Source organism: Amphiura filiformis, chromosome 6 (genome assembly GCF_039555335.1).
Source record: "Amphiura filiformis chromosome 6, Afil_fr2py, whole genome shotgun sequence".
Classification (NCBI taxonomy): Eukaryota; Metazoa; Echinodermata; class Ophiuroidea; order Amphilepidida; family Amphiuridae; genus Amphiura; species Amphiura filiformis.
Genome location: NC_092633.1, coordinates 15,698,832 through 15,718,294, shown reverse-complemented (window position 1 = coordinate 15,718,294; position 19,463 = coordinate 15,698,832). Strand labels below are relative to the sequence as shown.

At 35.8% G+C, this 19,463-nt stretch overlaps 3 protein-coding genes across 3 annotated transcripts in view; 2 read left to right on the top strand and 1 right to left on the bottom strand.

Annotated features, from left to right (window-relative positions):
* Positions 1 to 1,571: 1,571 nt before the first annotated feature.
* On the bottom strand, positions 1,572 to 10,529 carry LOC140155046 (large ribosomal subunit protein mL41-like). The gene is made up of 4 exons (XM_072177729.1): positions 10,308 to 10,529; positions 3,669 to 3,704; positions 3,112 to 3,176; positions 1,572 to 2,275 (listed from the first exon to the last, which is right to left on the bottom strand). The coding sequence occupies exons 1-4, from the start codon at positions 10,402 to 10,404 to the stop codon at positions 2,114 to 2,116; spliced, it is 360 nt and encodes a 119-aa protein (XP_072033830.1). The 5' UTR covers positions 10,405 to 10,529; the 3' UTR covers positions 1,572 to 2,113.
* A 1,696-nt stretch (positions 10,530 to 12,225) lies between these two features.
* LOC140155047 (transmembrane protein 218-like) lies at positions 12,226 to 16,353 on the top strand. The gene is given in 4 exon segments (XM_072177730.1): positions 12,226 to 12,323; positions 12,326 to 12,371; positions 13,389 to 13,488; positions 16,079 to 16,353. Coding segments are annotated over 4 exon segments (345 nt in total). The 5' UTR covers positions 12,226 to 12,265; the 3' UTR covers positions 16,220 to 16,353.
* A 524-nt stretch (positions 16,354 to 16,877) lies between these two features.
* Positions 16,878 to 19,463, top strand: part of LOC140155044 (arylacetamide deacetylase-like) — a 28,710-nt gene continuing 26,124 nt past the window's right edge. Inside the window, exons 1-2 of the mRNA XM_072177728.1 lie at positions 16,878 to 16,965; positions 18,440 to 18,530. Coding sequence (XP_072033829.1) covers positions 18,516 to 18,530 — 15 coding nt within the window. The 5' untranslated portion in view covers positions 16,878 to 16,965; positions 18,440 to 18,515. The remainder of the gene's footprint in view (positions 16,966 to 18,439; positions 18,531 to 19,463) is intronic.

Sequence of the window (19,463 nt, the reverse complement as noted above, 5' to 3'; positions counted from 1 at the left end):
TGAAATTTGGAATTAAATCAAAATACTGGACTTACTATTTTTAGCAATGCTACACAATGTATGTTGCATGTGATACCCTCACACTTAGTCAGGCAACTGACCCGCTGGACTGGTTATGTGACAGACGGCTAGGGATCGGTTTGATAGCTCTGTCCCATGCATGAGATATGTGGTTTATTGAGTGATGGTGATTCTACTCTCTCCTCAAATAGCCTCACATGACCAGGCCAGTGGGTCACTTGCCTGATGAAGTGTGATGGTATCAAACGCAACATACATGTACATGTAGCATTGCTAAAATAAGTCCAGTATTTTGATTTAATTCCAAATTTCATGTTACTACAACTGGATGACTGAGAACAATTTGTTCCCTTTCTATTGTTTATCAGTTGCACAAGTACATTCTTCTAGTGTTTCAGAGATCACCTGTAATTATACCAACATCTGAAAGCATGCGCCCCACTGTAGCCAGCATTCACCCCAAGAGAACACAACTTAGGGACGCACCATTAGATTCTCAGGGGGGGCATGGGAGTTTGGGCAGAATTTTTTTTTTTCACCGCTGAAGGCGGCGGATTTTTTTTTTTTTTCGACTCGAGAGCAGCAAATTTTTTTTTTACGCCGCCTTTGGCGCTAGTAAGTATTTTTTTTCAATTTTAATGTAAATTTTTATACAAAGTTGGGTGGGGAAATTTTTTTTTTTACTCATCAGTGAGGCAAATTTATTTTTCCGTCTCACTAGTGGGCTAAGTTTTTTTTTCCAAAAACCCATGCCCCCCTGGAAATCTAATGGTGCGCCCTTACACGAGTAGGTAACATTGATATAACAGTTTTTTATTTGTTCATTGCACAATGTGTGAAAATGAACAGGGGAAAGCTATTGCTTTTCTGAAGAACTGTTGTATAAATTCATTTCATGATTGTAATACGTTGAAAAACCATTGCTCTTTACAAAATTGGTACTTACAATATGAAACTTGTGAAAACTACCATGCACCACACACCGACACCGCCTGGCTAATAATTATTTGGTGCAGAAGGACACTAAAATGAATACACGGGATCGATACATACGTGAATTGCTATGCACGATTTTGATATCAGACGAAAATCTTCTGATACCGGGTTAGAAAATGATGAATATCTCCGTCATGATTTTTTTTTCTCAAGAAACCAGATTTGGTCTCATAAACTTGGAAATACGTGTTGAACAGATATGATAGTCGCTAGAATGCGCTTTGAAAATTGGCCGTGCGCTTTGAACTCAAAATTTGACCATTTTATATTGCGTTGGTCCTGTTATGGACTACAGCGTGCAGCGTGTAGTACAGCTGCACTCACTGTAGGCAGTATAAAAGTCGATGACCATTGACCTCAATGGGGTATACAAGCTTAATCACGCACAACCAAGATCGATTACCCGGCTATTGTGAGTAGCCTTAGTTATGTCCCTCGACTAATTATTAGTTTAAAAGAGCTTTAAAGGTTTGAACCAAATGGCTAATCGTGGCTGTGGATTTAACCTACCATGGCACTTCCTGCCATGAAGATATAGGGTCGAAGACACTGTGCACCATTGGGTGGTTTCACTTCAGGTGAGCAAATATCGAAACCTATTTCCATAATCCTTACATGGAAATGTTTATTGACAACAAAATAAAACAAACATTAATTTGATATAACAGGTTTTCCTGTCACTGTCTCTCATTAGAGAGACCCATAACCCCTTATATACCAATACTCTTAATTATCAGTTGTTGCCTTACACATATGTTGCAATCAGACTTCACAATAAACAGCATCCTGAATTCTTGATAATATTCTATTAGAAAATACAACAGGAGAAGACTTCATCCTTGCTTTATTTCATACAAATTTCATGATAAATTGCTTATATTAGAAGCACTTCTGTCAGTATTTGTATGGGTAAACCAAGCTCCCAGCATTCATTTTTACCAAAGTCCTTTTTTTTTGCAGTAGCACACGGACCTGCTTTGTTACATATCTACTCCATACATGTTCATGCACTTCACCTCCAAAATCACATTCACAAGTAGTAACTGTTCTCCTAACATTCCTAAAAGATGTACATTTTGTACAAGTTCTTTTCACGTCATGAGCTCTGAATACTGCTTTGATTCTGAATGTCATTATCGTATTTGCCAGCTTTAAAGTCTGCTTCAACAGTTGGTGCTACACATGCGTCAAATATCTCCTTTGCTGTAAGAGGTTTATTTTCAACATCTGGACACTTCAATGATACATATGGTTGCAGCTGAAAGTACAAAAGGGAAAGGAAACACAAAGATGAACAATGTTAGATGTTCCCAGATTAGTCATGACTTTATTTGCTACAAAGCAAACACAAAACGTTTTTTTTTAATTTTAAACGTTTTAAAAATGTTAAATGTGTGAGTGACCTCCATTGAAAAAAGAGGAACTATGTTCAAAAAAGAGGAAAAGCACTGAAATATGCTCCAAATGGGCTGAAAATGAAAGAAACAGCTAAAATTTTGCCTCAAAGAAATTTCCAAAAAAGAGGAATTCAGCTTAAAAGAGGAGATTTCACACCCCTGGTAAAAAACAGGTTATATTTTGGGTTTTGGGTCGGTGAAAACATTTTAATAACATTAAAATGTGGGGATACATAAAGGTAATGAAAACAGTTTTAAAAGTTTGGTATTAAAAAACACTACAAATACATTTTTTAAATGTTGTCGGTATGTTATTATAAATATTTTTGCAAACATTTTTGTCAAATTTGTTGCAAAACATCTTGCCAATGAAAAATAACATTTTTTATTCATCATAAAATGATAATGTTTTCAGATATTCTCAAACCCTTGAGAAAGGAAGAGAGTTTTTCTTTTATCAAAATCAATTTGAAGAAAACTTACTAGTTTTTCTTTCTGACAGTTTCGTCAGTGAGCCACTGACTTTATCAAAGAAAAACTCTCTTAATTCGTTTATTACCAAAGCTGATGAATTTGTTTTAAAACTTGAGAAACAATTTTATTGGTTGCTGGACCCATTTTAACTTACCATGCACTTTGATGTACTTCTTTTTATTCAATGACCCCTGCACCAATCTTCAGTTGGATTTGCACTTACCTCAAAATCTTGCAGGTCTGGAACAACAAACTCTGGTATCATCTCTTTGATGTTCACCCACTTGCCTACAAAAACATTATAAAAATACATTGTAAACTACATGATCATGTCCAATTACTATTCTTTGAAGCATTTGCACAATAAAATACAAGTTGATCCTTTCATTTTTAATGCTGAACAGATAAATAATTTTAACAACATTCTAAGAGATTAAGCTCAATTTCCATAAAAGTGAGAAGAAATATTATTCAATAGCATTTTATTTGCAGTATAAGTTGATGGTCTCAAATGCCAGTTCTGATGCAATGGTGGGAGACATGTAAAATCACTGTTTTGATCTATGTAATGAATATGGGATCCCAAATATTCCTAATGTCAATGTCATTCAAGGGTGTGGTACAAAACAGACACAGTTCACTGATCAGTCCACAACATTGATTGACCCCTTCTTCCCAACAGGATCCGTGCACCCCTTAGTACCAAGGAACCAGAAATTGGCACCTTTATGAAATCTACAATGTACATGGAGCTACCTGACTGCCATTTTGTCAACATACCTTTAATGAATCGCCCAGTTTCCACAGCACCAAGTTCTGTAAACAATCATAGAAGAATTACCTTGTGTTATTTCAATGCATTGGAATAGGAATAGAATTGAATTTGATTTTGGCAATGTTCATTTCAATTCAATTCATTGAATCGAAAATGCATGCAACATGTATTTTAATTCTGCCATTTCACCTGTATTGTCAGCTTATCAGTTAAAATAAGCACAGCGCCACCACTTTTCCTATGGGGATTTTGTACAGGTTTTTGATGAGATCATAAGAAAATTTGTTTCGTTATTTTCCAGCAATGTTTTGATGTTGAAAAGTTGATTAAAATTGATTAAAGGTATTATACATTGCAGATGATATTGAAGTAAATAAATAGGTTTCAAGTTAGTATTCTAAAAATTCAACAATTATTACTGTGGAAAGACATTTCGTCGGGAGTGTACATTACACTTGGCACTTGCATTGAGCATTGTATTTGCAAAGACCTTTTATGATTTGACAAATTTTTTATAAATTACGGTGTAAACATGACATGTCAATGTCAGGTGGTGGTCATCATGACTGGTTATAGGTATGAGAGGGAAACTTCAGTTAACACATTTACTAGTCAGCCAAAATGGCCTAAACCGGCAATACAAATTTACATAGAAATTTAAAAGAACCGCTAGCTCAAGGAAACCTACATCTATATGTTGTCTACTTCACTTGACCCAAATAGATGATTTTTGTTGGTGATGAGACACTCGCACATGGAATTTTAGAGGGATTTTGATAGCAGTTCCATTTAAAAAAAGCTGCTATCGTCATGAGACTAAGATCTAGAAACACCCCCGAAATGCTGTTTTGGGGAATTTTGCTAGCAGAATCTTTTTGATGAAAGTCAATCTTTAACAAGATGTAACTTTGCTACAGAAAGTGCTATGACAAAAAGGTTTTCAGTTTTGGCTTTCTTTACTCAAGGGCTTTAATTTGATATATAAAATGATGCAGTTTGATGGCAAATTTGAATTCACCTGGCATACCTACTGGTTACTCACTCGCCGATTAATCTGTGTAGACACACGACACAGGCATGACTCTGTGTTCTCATTATGCAACTAAAATAGGCTTCTCATGAAGCTTGAATTGACAGGCTGGGATGCTAGCCAATCCGTTGCAATTTTAAGATGGCGGATATGTGAGGGTGCTTGACCAGGCATACTGAGTGGAACCGTCTACCACAGTGCCGTACTATTACGCTGACTTTCGTATTCGGTGAGGAGGACGATTTCGACCTCCTGGTTTGTTTACACACAGAGAGGTAGACAAAAGACCGTTCCGCTTGTCCAAACACTCAAGTATCAGAAGGATGGTCCACAATAGCATGATTCACGTAACATGAAAAGGAATTTAAAAGCTGTCACGTAGAACCATGTGCTTCTATTGTCCAATTTGCCATCAAGATTTCATATGGAAACAGTTCAGACCCAGAACAGGATCATGTCAGAATTTAATATTTTGTTCTGGGTCTGATTATTCGGACTACGTCTACCTAGTCGGGATTATGCACTTTCAGTTTCTCCGCACGCGTTTGAGCGGGAATTGGATTGCGTGCTTTTTCGATGTCTAGTGAGCAAATTTCTTCAATATTTTGAGAAAATGATGTCAAATTTTCTATTCTATATTGTTTGGTAATAATGTCTTTTGCCAATAGTATGTTTAAAGTTGTAATTTTGTGTTTTTGATCGCAAAGATCGGATATTTTCGTTCGATTCGAATTCTGAACCCTTCGCAAGGATGCCGATTTCGGCAGAACTTTGACGATAACTTTGCCTTTTTTTTTTTAAAATGCATTCGATCCTTAATTTTGTTTCAACCGAGTCTTAAATTAGCAAGCACAATAAGGTTGGTACCACTTTTATAGGTATCCCAGGCAAACCTTAGTTAACACATTTGCTAGTCAGCGAAATTCGCCGAGACCGGGGCCCAAACACAATGCATATTTACATAGAAAGTTTTTTTTTCGAGAATAGGTCGGTGAAGGAAACCTACATAAATATGTTTTCTATACTTCACTTGACCTAAGTATATGATTTTTATGGTGATAATCAAGTCGCACATGGAATTTTAGAGGATTTTGATAGCAGTTCCATTAAAAAAAGCTGCTATCGCCATGAGACCAAGATCTAGAAACACCCCTAAATGCCGTTTTGGGGAATTTTGCTAGTAGAATCTTTTTGATGAAAGTCAATCTTTGACAAGATGTAACTTTGTTACGGAAAGTGCTATGACAAAAATGTTTTCAGTTTTGGGTTTCTTTACTCAAGGGCTTTAATTTGATATATAAAATGATGCAGTTTGATGGCAAATTTGAATTCACCTAGCATGTATACGGTACCTAACTTTTCCTACATTGATAAAATTTTAAAGATTTTTTTTCAAGTTTCTAACCGGTGCAAATCGTTAAGTGTGTATTTCCCATTGACATCCAAAATGGCGTAAGCCAGTCCTTAATTAGTCAGGCTCATATCACACACTATAGGTGGCGCTATTCGTCCATAGGGAAGTGGAATGTGCCTGTACAGTCCAAAAATGGCTTTTTTTTACTGTGGGGCTCAATGGAAAAAATTACTAAAAATTAATTTTGACAACCAAAACCTACATGTAAGTGATGTTGACTTATGTTGGTACTGGCATGATACTGGATTCATAAACTATCACATAGTGCAATCCATGTTCCACCAAGTCGACACTCGATTTAGCTCAAAAGCAATTTGTGTGTAAATCAAGACCATCCAAAACAGCTTTCTTACAGTAAAGAATAGGAGGTCATCTGGGGTCACATACTGTAGTGTGCATTGTACATGTGCCTGCTGTCACAATTTCACACACAAAATTTTGGGTAATTTGATGCCACTATTTTTGTCTGTAACTTCAAAAGTATATGCACTAGAAACATGATTGACCCCTTATTTAGGTATGCTAGGTGAATTCAAATTTGCCATCAAACTGCATCATTTTATATATCAAATTAAAGCCCTTGAGTAAACAAAGCCAAAACTGAAAACCTTTTTTTCATAGCACTTTCCGTAACAAAGTTAGGCCTACATCTTGTCAAAGATTGACTTTCATCAAACAATGTCAAAAAGATTCAGCTAGCAAAATTCCCCAAAAACGGCATTTCGGGGGTGTTTCTAGATCTTAATCTCATGATGATGGCAGCTTTTTTTAATGGAACTGCTATCAAAATCCCTCTAAAAAACCTACCTTATTGTTTAGGTAATTTAATTCTCTTTCAAATGAAAGAACTTTCAGCTAAAAATATTGAACTTCAAAATTTTATGAACATCCCTACCTTAATAATAATATACATAGGTACGGCGTATATAGGACTGGCAAGCAAGTCTCGTCTAGGAAAAAAAAAAAAAAAAAGTGTTTGTTTGCCCAGACATGGGGTAGAAAGGAGTGGGACGGTAGGTCGATTTCCTTTTTTTTTTTTTTTTTTTTTTTTTTAGATGTGTACATGTGTTGCAGCAAGTGGTGTAAGAGAAAATATATGACATTCAGCCTTACATTTTGTACTTGTGTCAAACTTTAATTAAATACGTGTTCATTAACCTATTTGAATAGTATTTCCTACACAAGAAGAAAAAAACATGTGATTTTTGATGTTTTTATAACAAAACTATCACTAAAAATGTTGGAAATAGAACCCAATATAAATGCATCAACCCGCCCAAAAAGCATGCGAAAAAAAAATGAAAGCACTGCGCGTAGTACGCGGATTGCACATTATATACATTATACAATCAATGTACTCTGCATACTTTTCTAACCGTATTTCTGAATGGCTGCTTTGATCTATGAATGTATTTCAACCTTACCATATAGGCCTAAAGTTTAACCTCTTTGGTAACAAAATCGGGCTGGAGTACAAAATCCCAGACTATCATACCTGTACATGATGTGCTTGGTTCTCTATATTGATGCTGATTGATGGCAAAATATTGTTGGCATGGTTGGGGAGGGCTAAATGGGAAAAATGAATGCTGTGATTGCCAGGAATATTAACTTCCTCAAGTGTCATTTGGCATTTTTATGGGGAAAAAACATCATTTTCTTTATTTTTATATCATTTTTAAAAAAAAATTTTAAAAAAAGTGTGTGATGTTTTTTGAATTTTTGGGTCGGTCGTGTCTGGGCAAACAAACACTTTTTTTTTTTGGCCCTACCAGTAGATTAAAGCCCAAAATTTTCTGCTTTACAAATTTGTCTGCTTTTTTCCACATTGTAAATTTTATGATAATAGAGGCCGTCAGCGTGGCGTCATATGCCGCCATCTTGTGGGTACACGCTGCGCAGAGCCCACAAAATCCACGGGACCATGGGACCGGTGGTCCCAGAAAAGAAATTAACAGCTGCAGAAAATTTTTTAATCCAATAAAAAAATATTAAAAAAATGAAAAAAAAAAAAAAAAATCATAAAAATTGTAAGTTTCAAACTCTCAAACTCAACTTCAAGATTTATTATTTATTGTTTTCCACCTTATTATATGCCTCTTTGTCCATTTTCCCTTCCCGTTCCCTATCTCCATGTTCAATTTCAGTCATTATTATCCATAAAATAAACTCAGTGCGTCGTGGCCGTCGTCAGCGACTCGGTGCTCATTAAAATTCTGCAAGGACAACGTTAGTCTTTTGTACAGTCTTTGTGAGCCTACTTATTACGTGCTCCAAGTACCGGATTGACACAATCGATGCATGCGGAAGAGACCAGTATTAAATGACAGACACCCAACACGCTATTTTTAGACATAATTATCTTGCTTAATTTAATTATTGTTTGGTATGAGTTTCAGTATGAAAATGGTATTCCCAGCATCAAGAAATATTTCTCATTTTGTTTCTGCCTTAGTATCAACTTTTAAGTCCTTTTTGAAAAAAAAAAGGGTTTTATTGTCAAGCTATTTTACGAACGAGGCAATGCTGACTCGTGAAGCGAAGCAAACGTAAACACAGCCGGAAGGCATGCTGTCAGTGTCATATTATATTGTCACGGATCGAATGATTGATCCAAGGGTCGCGCTAGGCTGCGTTTTTGCGTCCCGGACCCACCAAAACCCGAATCTCACGCATGAATATTGCAAAAGCAGTGAGTTATTGCGTCCCGTCGTAAGCAACAAAAATTCCCACATGTTGTTTTCTATATCCAGGTTTCATAAAACTAGGCTCAAAAGTTTCCTCAACTTGCATTATGCACATCATTTTCGAAGCAACTGAACCCCTGAAATACCAAATTATGGCCTAATTTACTTCAATAATTAATATTATGCACAATAATACTGCTTTATGAGTGAAAATTTTGACAGCAAAACAGCTGTGATATCGCGAAAATATGGCGAGATCTCTGGCAGCCATTGTATGATTACTGGTAACTACAGAAAATAGAGGGCAGTATAAAAAGTATTATTGGGCAGCCAGTGGCGGGCGGTAAATATTACCGGTAATAGGTAATTATACTAATTTGATTGAAATAAAAAAAGAAAAGAAAAAAAAAGAAAAGAAAAAAAAAAAAAAAAAAAAAAAGAAAAGAAAGAAAAAAAAAAAAACAAAAAAAAAAGAAAAGAAGAAAAGAAAGAAAAAAAAAGAAAGAAAAAAAAGAAAGAAAAAAAGAAAGAAAAAGAAAAGAAAAGAAAAGAAAAGAAAGAAAAAAGAATGAAACAAAAAACAAAAAAATACAATAATATTTGCCCCCCAAAAAAAATAGTATGGTATTACACAAATAGATTGAATTGGCTAGACAATTATGAATAGTTGGGACCCCGATATTTCTTTAGGGACCCCCATTTTGCATTTTCTGTTAGCTCGGGGTCCCTTGGGCCTGTATGCATTGGTATGGCTGGCATGGCTGCCGAATTTTGCAGAAACTCATGAAGAAATCAGATGCAAATGATAAATAGTTTTGTTGTAGTATGATTTATTATTTTCATTGTAATGTGACAAGAAGATGGGTGATTAAGGTGTAGCATCTTTGACTTGTATTCTTTGACTTTTCAGTTCGTCATTTGATGAGTAAAACCCGGCGTCCATTTAAAGGTGCAACATTACATATTTTCACACAATTTTTATCAATAGCAGGTCATTTTATGCTATATGTGTTAATGTGTTTTGAAATTTAAAGTCCTAAACATTTCCAAAAATGGTCCAAAACTAGGCCCAGATCGCACCAGAGAGCATCAAAATACCTTTGGCTTCTGGACCCTCTGCTCTGGACCCCAGTCGTGGGGACTTTATGCTTCTGGCGCTTCGTGATGTCTTTCAGCGCTTTTATATTTGACAGAAAATATTTGCCATTACAATTTAAGGTCCCAGAAAGAGTCAACATTTTTTGGGGCCCTGTCGCTGCGATGGTTGTTCGATCTCCATCAATCAATCATCATGCCATGCGTGAACAGCAAAATCACCGCGTCAAATGCGTGATAACAGCTGCGTGGCAAGCTGCGCCCTGCGCGTAGTGTCCGACGCATGAACACGCAGATCATTAGTACCCACAAGATGGCGAAAGGCTGACGGCCTCTATAAAATTTTCACAAAAAAACCTCAAGCGTACTTGAAGACAGCTGCCGAATTTTGCACCAAAACTTTTTTAAGCTTACTTACTTGGCTGAAAATCTTTGTTACCACGCTTTCCTGTCATTTCCTTGTGCCGATTTGCACCCCTGGCTAGACCTCTAATTACATTTCCTAGCCCAGGCATCCTTTCGACATTCGATTCACTGAGCCTAAGATAAAATTAAGCCGAAGAAAAGAAGGGTTTGTTTTATAAATTTCACCGATCGTGAGCTTTGTGTGGTACCGGTTGTCTCGGGTTCATTCAGTTCGTGTATTGCGCGCACGAGACTGCAAAACAAATATATCCGGGAACCAGCCACCGTAATTAATCAGGTCAAAGGTTAACATTGTTGTAGCAATGCAATGCAGAACTTGAGAACCAAGTCCAAGTCAAGCTTAAAGGATCATCTTTTTCTAGACTATTCCAGTGAAGATTTTACACACTGAACATTGTCATGATTGTCATGGTTCATCATGGACACCTAGCTCGACATTGCCATTGGAAATTTATGGAAACAAGCAAAGGGTAAACAATTAATAAATCAGAATACTATAAACATGCTGGCCTATAATTAAAGCTATTAAAGGAAAGCTGCCTTTTTTTGTCGAATAATGAATATCATAAAACCTGCAATCCCTGCATGATTTCGTGATCCTAGCATCCTCCTTTTATGACATTTTTCAGTAGACTATGAAAAAAGCTTATTCCCAAAATTTCAGTTGGTGTGATATGCACATTGTGCACCTTACTTAGGGTCAGTGCAATAATTATGTATACAAAGGACTGGTGAATTATAGGGGGGGCAAGCATTTTTGGCAGGTCAAAGGGGGGTCAAGCGATTTTTGGCAGGTCGAAAGGGGGGGCAAGCAATTTTTGGCACAGATATTTTGGGTACCGTACCATAAGGTCCATTTTATATTACGCCCTAAAAAGGCGTGGGAAAAGCGTTAATCTGAACACGTTCAAATATGCAAAATTTCCTGCTCGCTCGCTCGCATTATATGATAAGACAATTTTTAAGGTTTTAAATTGGGTTCCCCAAAATCTTGCATGTGTAAGGGGGGGCAAAGATTTTTAGCACGACCAAAGGGGGGCAAGCAATTTTGGCAGACCATTTTGAGAATTCACCACCCGGGGTACACATAATTATTGCACCACCCCTTAATTACCGACTTAACCAAAAGAAGAAGAAGAATCCCAAATATATGTCGGTGACCGGAGTCAAATGTTTTATGACCCCTCTATCGTGGGCAAATTTTTTTTACTACCCCCCTATCTTGGGTAGAAAATTGTTGTGACCCCCCCACCTACACAGACAACTTATTTATTGCTGGAACTAAGGCGCACAGAGCCCCAAGTAAAGAAAGTGCGCAGAGCGCTTTCAAATTTTGTGAAATTAAAGAATGCGTGCACAGCGCGCAAAAATTTTGAGTCACCAGCACATGAATATTTATTTCCACTACCCATATCTTGGCGAGAATCGATCTCCCAAAAATTCTCACAATTTTTTGAGAATCAAAATTGATTCTTCTTAATTCATGCCTATTCCACAGTTAAATGGATTATTTTGATTCTTGCAAGATAGTGAGAATCAATCTTGATTCATGCAAAGGTTGACTAAATTGCACCCCTGCTCTGGATGCAATGGCTTACATGAGTATTATCTAGGGTGTGCATTTTGTAGAGCAAAGTCCCTGATTTGTTATTTGATGGTCTATGATGGAGCGATTTAGGACCACATTGATCATAATATTTTTCCCTTTTATGGATGCATATTATGGATGCTTTATTATGTATGTAGTTCAGAGTGAAGGGTCCACTTATTTATGATTTATGATAACAAATTATGAAAACCAGTATTACACATGGTATTCAAAGAGGAAATGTGCATTGCATTTAATCACTTATCAGTTGTCTGGAATGATTGAATTGGTATTCTGTTTTGTTTTTGTTTTTTTACCAGAGTACACATTGTGAGCACAGCATGATGATGAGTTGATGTGTAATGGCTGTAATATTTGGTATTGGAGTTGGCTTGTTTGTGTTGGGTCTCATCTGGGGTTTTCACTTCTGCTCTGTATAGTTCTATCTAGAGCATCAGGTGGCATCAAGTAAGTAAATAATGTAGCAGTGTACGTTGCTGCTCCTATTGAAACTTCTTTTTTCTTGTCAGAGTTTCACTGTTGGTGAAGCATATAGGCCGCCTCCTTCTTCATTGTTTTAGTAACTGCTTGTATCTCTAATAACCATCTGTCTACATGTAGGTTTGAAAAATAAGAAACATAAAATTAAAGGTATTTTAAATGGTTTACCCAAGTATGCAGAATGAAGCTCATCAGATATTTTGTACATATACATACATGTATCATTTTCCAAGTAAGTTTAACAAGTAAGTTTAATCTTTGCAATATCATATTGTGATGTGATCAAACAAAATGATGTCGGGAATATTGATTTTGAGATTAGACAATTCGCTACTTGCATGGTTCTGCCATTTATATCCAACATGTGCGGGGAGAGCCTCAAACCGGCAGCATACATGAAAGGAAGAATTGTGTAACCTTACACAGAATGTTACATGACTGGTTCAATTCCCATTCATGTATGCTACCAGTTCGAGGCTCTCCCCGCAAATAGTGCATAATGGTGGAACCATGCCAGTAGCAAATAATAGTATTCCTTTGTATTTTTTGTTGTTGTTCTGAGCAACACTTATGGCCGTATCTTTGGAACCGTAAGTCTTAATAAGCCTTTTTGAAATATGGCGAGCACAAAAGGAGAGGGCGTTCTCAGCTGACAGAGGATTACTCACTTCAAAGTACGCCCTCTCCTTTTGTGCCCGCCATATTTCAAAATAGCGTTTTCAGCAAAATACAATGTAAAGCTCTGAAAATGGCTCATGTAATGAAAACTGAATTTTGATTTTGATCAACGTCAGACTCATTTAGCTTCATCATATTATGTATTATTAAACTGTAGGCCTACATGTACATATATGCCATTATGTGTCAGTATTACCTGATTAGGTAACTGCTGTTAATGTCTAGATTAGCCTGGGTATTAAAAAAAGCTTTGATCCCATATCAAAATATTATGCAACTTTAGCATTATATGTGTTGTTTTTACAGGTTTGGTGGAATTGGTATTGTCATCCTGGCTGTTATTATCACAGTTATCTTAGTTCTCTTTCCTAAAGAACCATTGGAGCCTCAACCTGCTGAAGTTAAGGTACAGTTATTTTGTGTTATTGCCATCCCCTAGAGTCAATGTTCGAATTATTTCTTTTCACCTTGAGGAACACATTTGCACCCCATTTTGAAAGTTTTGGTGCAATTTCATCTGATGCATAGCAATTTGAAGTAAAGTCTTGTTCATTATTTCTTGTAAAACAAGAAAGATAACAGGGCTAGACAACATAGGATACTGGATTGTGTTCACGTGAAATGAAAAATGAAAGTCAGTGAAATGTGATATCGCAATTTTGCACCACACTTCGCACCAGGCAAATTTTGGGGTGCAAATTGCACGCCGCTAGGGCTTATTTTGAATGCTGCGTATAGTTCATGTAACACATACACATCTACATGTATAACATTTAAAAGTCAATTTTTCTGTCAATACCACAATTTAATCTATACTATCAAATATGCCCCAAGTGAAGAGATTTTTAAGAGCAGTAGATGAAACAGATTGCAATTGCATTACCCCCTTATGTACATTATCATGTTTTGATGAATCCAAGTGTGTGAAAATATTGGATCCAACACATAATAATGTAAAATTGGATGCTTTACGCCCAATATTTATGAGTTTTAAAATATTGGACTCGACTCGGGACTCGACTAGGTCGCATCCAATATTTTAAGACTCATAGCTCAACCAATAAACATGGGCTCAATCGATCCAATTTTATATCAAACCTCTGTCTATTGAAGATGTTGGGTTGAGTTGCCATCCGACTGGGTTTGTCAACCATGATCCGATATGGTACATTCGTCACAAAATTGGGTTGAACTTGGGACTGGGTCAGTCAATATAACTTTCTTTGATGGAGATGGATTGAATGGGGTTAGAGATGTTAAATGGAAGTGTCAGGTTGAGTAGTATAGGAAGATATCTTGTCCTATAAATCTATATTGGATATGATAAGTGACTGTTTTGAAAACTTTGATAAGTATACTATTATTTCTAATTTATTTCACGGACAAGACATGTACATTTGAAAGCAACAAGAGCATCCCATAAGAATTCCACAAGCATTTGATGTTTTATTGTTGTAAACTATGACCTGGAAAAATTACACCAATCATGCTATGTGATGTTGTTATGAGGTGACTAAGATTGGAGCTTCTTCAAAGTATGCACAGTTGCACACACATTGATACAACACTGACCTTACACATACATACATACATGTACACCCAGTGTTGTTAATTTACCGGTAAATTAAAAATGGCGGTAAATTACCGGTAAATTACGGTAAATTACCGGTAAAAAATGGTAAAATAAGTAAATTAAGTAAATTATAATTAGAGTTATATTGAACAATAAAATTCAATTCTTTCCATATTAAGAGCTACATAGATACTTGAACACAGTCCTGTTTTGTTGAATATACCTTTCCAGATGAAAATCAGCTTCATAAATAAAGCTGAAGTTGTAAGAAGTGAAACAAAAGTCATGTAGTATTTACGTACATTTTTAACAAGTGTTTCAATGTTTTCTCTCATATAAAACAACACACAGACACAGAGCCTGTGTAGGCACTTGGCACTAGAGTCCTGGACTATATAGGAGAAACCTACATTCTGTTTTTATTTTCATGGTATAGTCTTGGTAGAACATTTATTCTAGGAATTTCAATTGAATGAACACAGCTTTTGACGCAAAAAAAATTGTCAGGCTGTGTTCATTCAATTGAAATTTCCACAAATTCCACTGTATACCCTATCTCATGACTGATGGTACATGTAATGAACCTGGTCATTCATAATATTTGGATCTGGTTAAAAGTAAACTTTTCAAAAGTTATCCTTCAAGGATGCTAATCACAACTTACATGTAGAATAAAATGACAATGTTTTACAGTGGTACCCAAAATATGCAGGGACTACTTTGGTAAAACAGAGACAAAGAGCATTTATATTCAGAATGAAGTTCACTCATATTTGTGACAAAAATATGGGAAACTTTACCTTGAGTAGTACAGTTCCTTAAAATGTTTATAAAATATAGAAAGCTCATGACATAGTCAACCCCTCAACCCCCCTGGAAGTACCATCAAGGGGGCTTGGGAGGGGGTGCTGTTTTCAGTGCTTTCATAATGAGGTGTTGTTAAATTATTTCTTGCAAAAAATGTATGATTATGAGTGTTAAAATGCAGTACAAATGAACATGTTGATCAGCTGAATGCACAATCACTGACACTTTCTCTATACTTGCTACTTTAGTCTATGTAGTACAGTATGAGACCTATGGGCAGTTATAGGTAGTAGGGGTCTACAAAATCATTATTTCAAGTAAAGTTGTGCAAATATTGCAAACAAAATTGGCATCTAGTATAAAACAAACAAACAAAAACAATATTTGAAGTTTTAATTTAAAAAATCCTTTTATTTCATATTTTACTTAATTTACTTATTTTACCCTATTTTACCATGGTAAATTAAGATGGCGGTACCATGTAAATTAACCGGTAATTTACCGACTCACAACACTGTGTACACCTTTGTCCAAGAATCAAATATACTAACAATTAGTGTATTTTGGTTTGTTTTTGGGAATATTAAGTGTAATTTTTTATTTTTCCCTCTTACAGGTGACAGACCAGACGTTCATTAGTCGTGTTATAATGCATACTGTGCTGGGTCTATTCACACTTATATCACTAATCTGTATGTTTCTGTATCACTGGATGGAACCCATTTTAGCCAAACCAATCAAAACCAAACGCTTATAAATAGAACTACAAACTGTAATTCAGATTGATTGAGTTTGATTAATACAAGTGAGATTGATACATTTGCATGATGATTTCATGAAGACACTATATGACAGTTTGATTTTCCATTTGATTTGGAAGTTGATGAATATTTGATTATTATATATGTAAATATGGAAAGCTCTATGTGGATACTGATGGAGATTTGGTGCGAATTATGTGAAGAAATGAAAGGGTGTGCAGCTGCAATGGTCAACTTGTAACATCAGGTTAGTTTTAATTTGATATATGTGTGGGGCCAAGGGCATGTGTGTGCTCTTGTAAGCACCTGTAGAATTGGTCATGTAAACAATACCTATCTAATTAGATTCTAAGGAATGGCATACATGTAGCAATAGGGTGCTTGCACAGAAGATCATAAGTCAAATCATCCTCCAGACATGCCCCAGAAGACATGCAAATGCATAGAGTACAATACCAATCACCTTTTTAAACTGGTATTGATCAAAGTAATTCTATGTAGCAGGTTTCAAAAGTTAGGTTCTCTAATGCTAGGGTTTAGTAATCAACTTTAACCTGTTGTTAATTGCATTTACTGTTATCATTTATAGGTGAAGATGCTGTTCAGTAATAGAGGTGAAACAATGCCAAATCATACCAAGAAAATGCAGTACCGGTACTCATGTTTTGTCTATGATGTGAAGAAACACTATCCCAAGATCTTGTCACCTAAGTTACAAGAGGAGTGTCACATAGTCTAAAAGGTAAGAAGGAGATGGATAATAAAGCATGGTGACACATGCATGACCTGAGGCTTGCTTACCTGTATCAGAGAAGATGTAAGGAAGAGGAGGGTTAACGGAATTATATACTTGAGATAATCCCGTAGGTAATCCGGTTGCACCTATTCATAGTCCTTTATTCTCAAGTAGTTAGACATCCACTTGCAGTAGCCTTTGACGTGATGTGTGAGACCGTTCACAGTCGACCAATTTTCACTCCAGAATTGGAAATATTTCGAATGTTTCTATAAAGAGTTTGTTGAAAAGTATGAAACGTGTGTATTAAGGACCTCCTGCTTGGATGGGATCCCACATGTGGATAATACAAAAACGAAATCAAGTGTTGTAAAATTTCCCCCAAAATCCGCCTCTTTTTGTTAATATTATACATTGCTAAAGAAGAAATTTTAGGATTTTTTAGAGAAGTGATGATTGTTGATCCTTTCTATTTTCAAGTTTTTATGTGTTTCCGGTCATTTCCTGTAAACCTAATAAAGATATTCTGATAATTTACAACATTCTCTATCACAAATGATAGAGGCTGAAAGTGACAACAAGCGACGAAAATTGTAATTTGTCATAGAACTTCAGTCATATTTTATCTGAAATCTGACTGGATGACAGGGCCTGCATGTATGGTATGCATGGTACGATGACATGCAATCACTGACCTATCCCTAAAGTAGTTAAGTGTATCACACCCGTTCGGTTCAAACCCCATTGTAGTATTCTATTGTTAAGCGGCTAAATAGGGTGATTCATCATTTACTTTGAATGAGCGGTCTCACACATAGTTTGTTTGAGTATAGGTGGATCAACCTCCTCTTCCTTACATCTTCTCTGCCTGTATACAGGAATTTAGGGTAGTTTTTTTCAACAAATCTTGCTATGCCCTCTAAGGGACAATTTGTCTGTAAGATACCCCTCCATATCATCATATTTAAAGTTAATGATAAAATACATATATCCCTTTTAGTGTATTTTAAAAGAAGTATGAGCTGAAGAGAACCTCTTAAGTTATGAAAGGGACTAAGAAATGAGCTCTGTTGTATGTTGTGTGTGTTGGGGTATGTTTAAAAAAAATGTTAACCCTTGACAAAAAATGCTAGCCCTCTTGATTTCTCCCACATGATTTGATGGATTTCAATGGACTTGGATACAATGACCCTTGGGTACATTGACATGTGATGTCAAGAGGTGTGGGGACAAGTATCATTTGAGGCCATTTCAAAAAATTTGAAATTATTTTTTTTACAAACCACAAAATCATGGGTATATTCAAGGTTTTTGTTTCTTGCAATTTTTGTGTATTTATTTAGTTTGTTTACTTAACCAAAAGATGGCGTAAGCCCTAGAATTAAAATTTACTAAGTTACTTGTTTTACTGATGTAATGGTTTTGAAAATGGAATTTTTCTCAAAAATAACATTCAGTTTTTTCTTTATATTATATGCAGGGATGTGAAAGAACACCATCAGAACAACCTGGAATGTCCATTTAAGACAGAGGAAAGGACAAGATGGGAAGCACTGATGCATCATTATCATGTGTGTATCTTCCCTGTAAGGCCAAAAAAAAAAAAGGTTTGTCTCAAAGCTCACGAGAAATTTAAAAACAAATGCGAAATGCGGGGTTTTTTTGGGTTTTTTTATTCCCGACTTTTTTACATGGTATTTTGAGATTGATTTTCGCCGAGGAAAAAACTATAAAAAAATTTTTTTTTTGAAATAAAAAAAATTTCCGCATTTGTTTTTTGTCAAATCGTGGGATTTCACAAACGCACGCGCAAGCTTTGAGTCGAACCTTTTTTTTTTGGCCTAATACGGGATTCTCAAAATCCAGCCCGCCAACATTTTATTTGGCCGTTGACCGGCTGTAAAATGTTAATGAAAACATAAGAAACAGGGTGTATTTGGCTCCAAGTATATATGTTGGGGTTGGCCCCCCTTGTGGAACTATGAATAAAGGAAGTTGAGAACCTCTGGTGTAATAGCATAATTCAATTGCATGGAAATGCATGTATTATTATGTCACCTCAATTCAAGAACCTGGTCTTGCACAAAGGAAGACTCAGATTTGAAAGAAAGTAGGAATTTGCTCTTTATGATTCTAAATCAAAACAATTTATTAACACGCCACAAATGATTTTGAATCCAAAAATGTACAAATAAGATTATGCAAGTTTACAATGTGTTGATCTAAATTGTAACATTATGATATGTGTCTTTTTTCATTCAAGGATCACCATGTGGTAGTATTTATGCTGGGGATAAAGAGCTGCATAAAACAGGGTTCTTAAATGCTATATAGCCTAAGCCTATATATCAGTGTCAACTTTCGGTGTTTACTGCCCTCAAAAAAGAGGGCAGTTCATTAATTTTTGTTAGTTTTTAAATTCAATGTGCTCTAATACAATTTCATTCACACCACCAAAGACATACAAAATGAAATTTGAGATATGCAACCAATGCAAGGGTCAA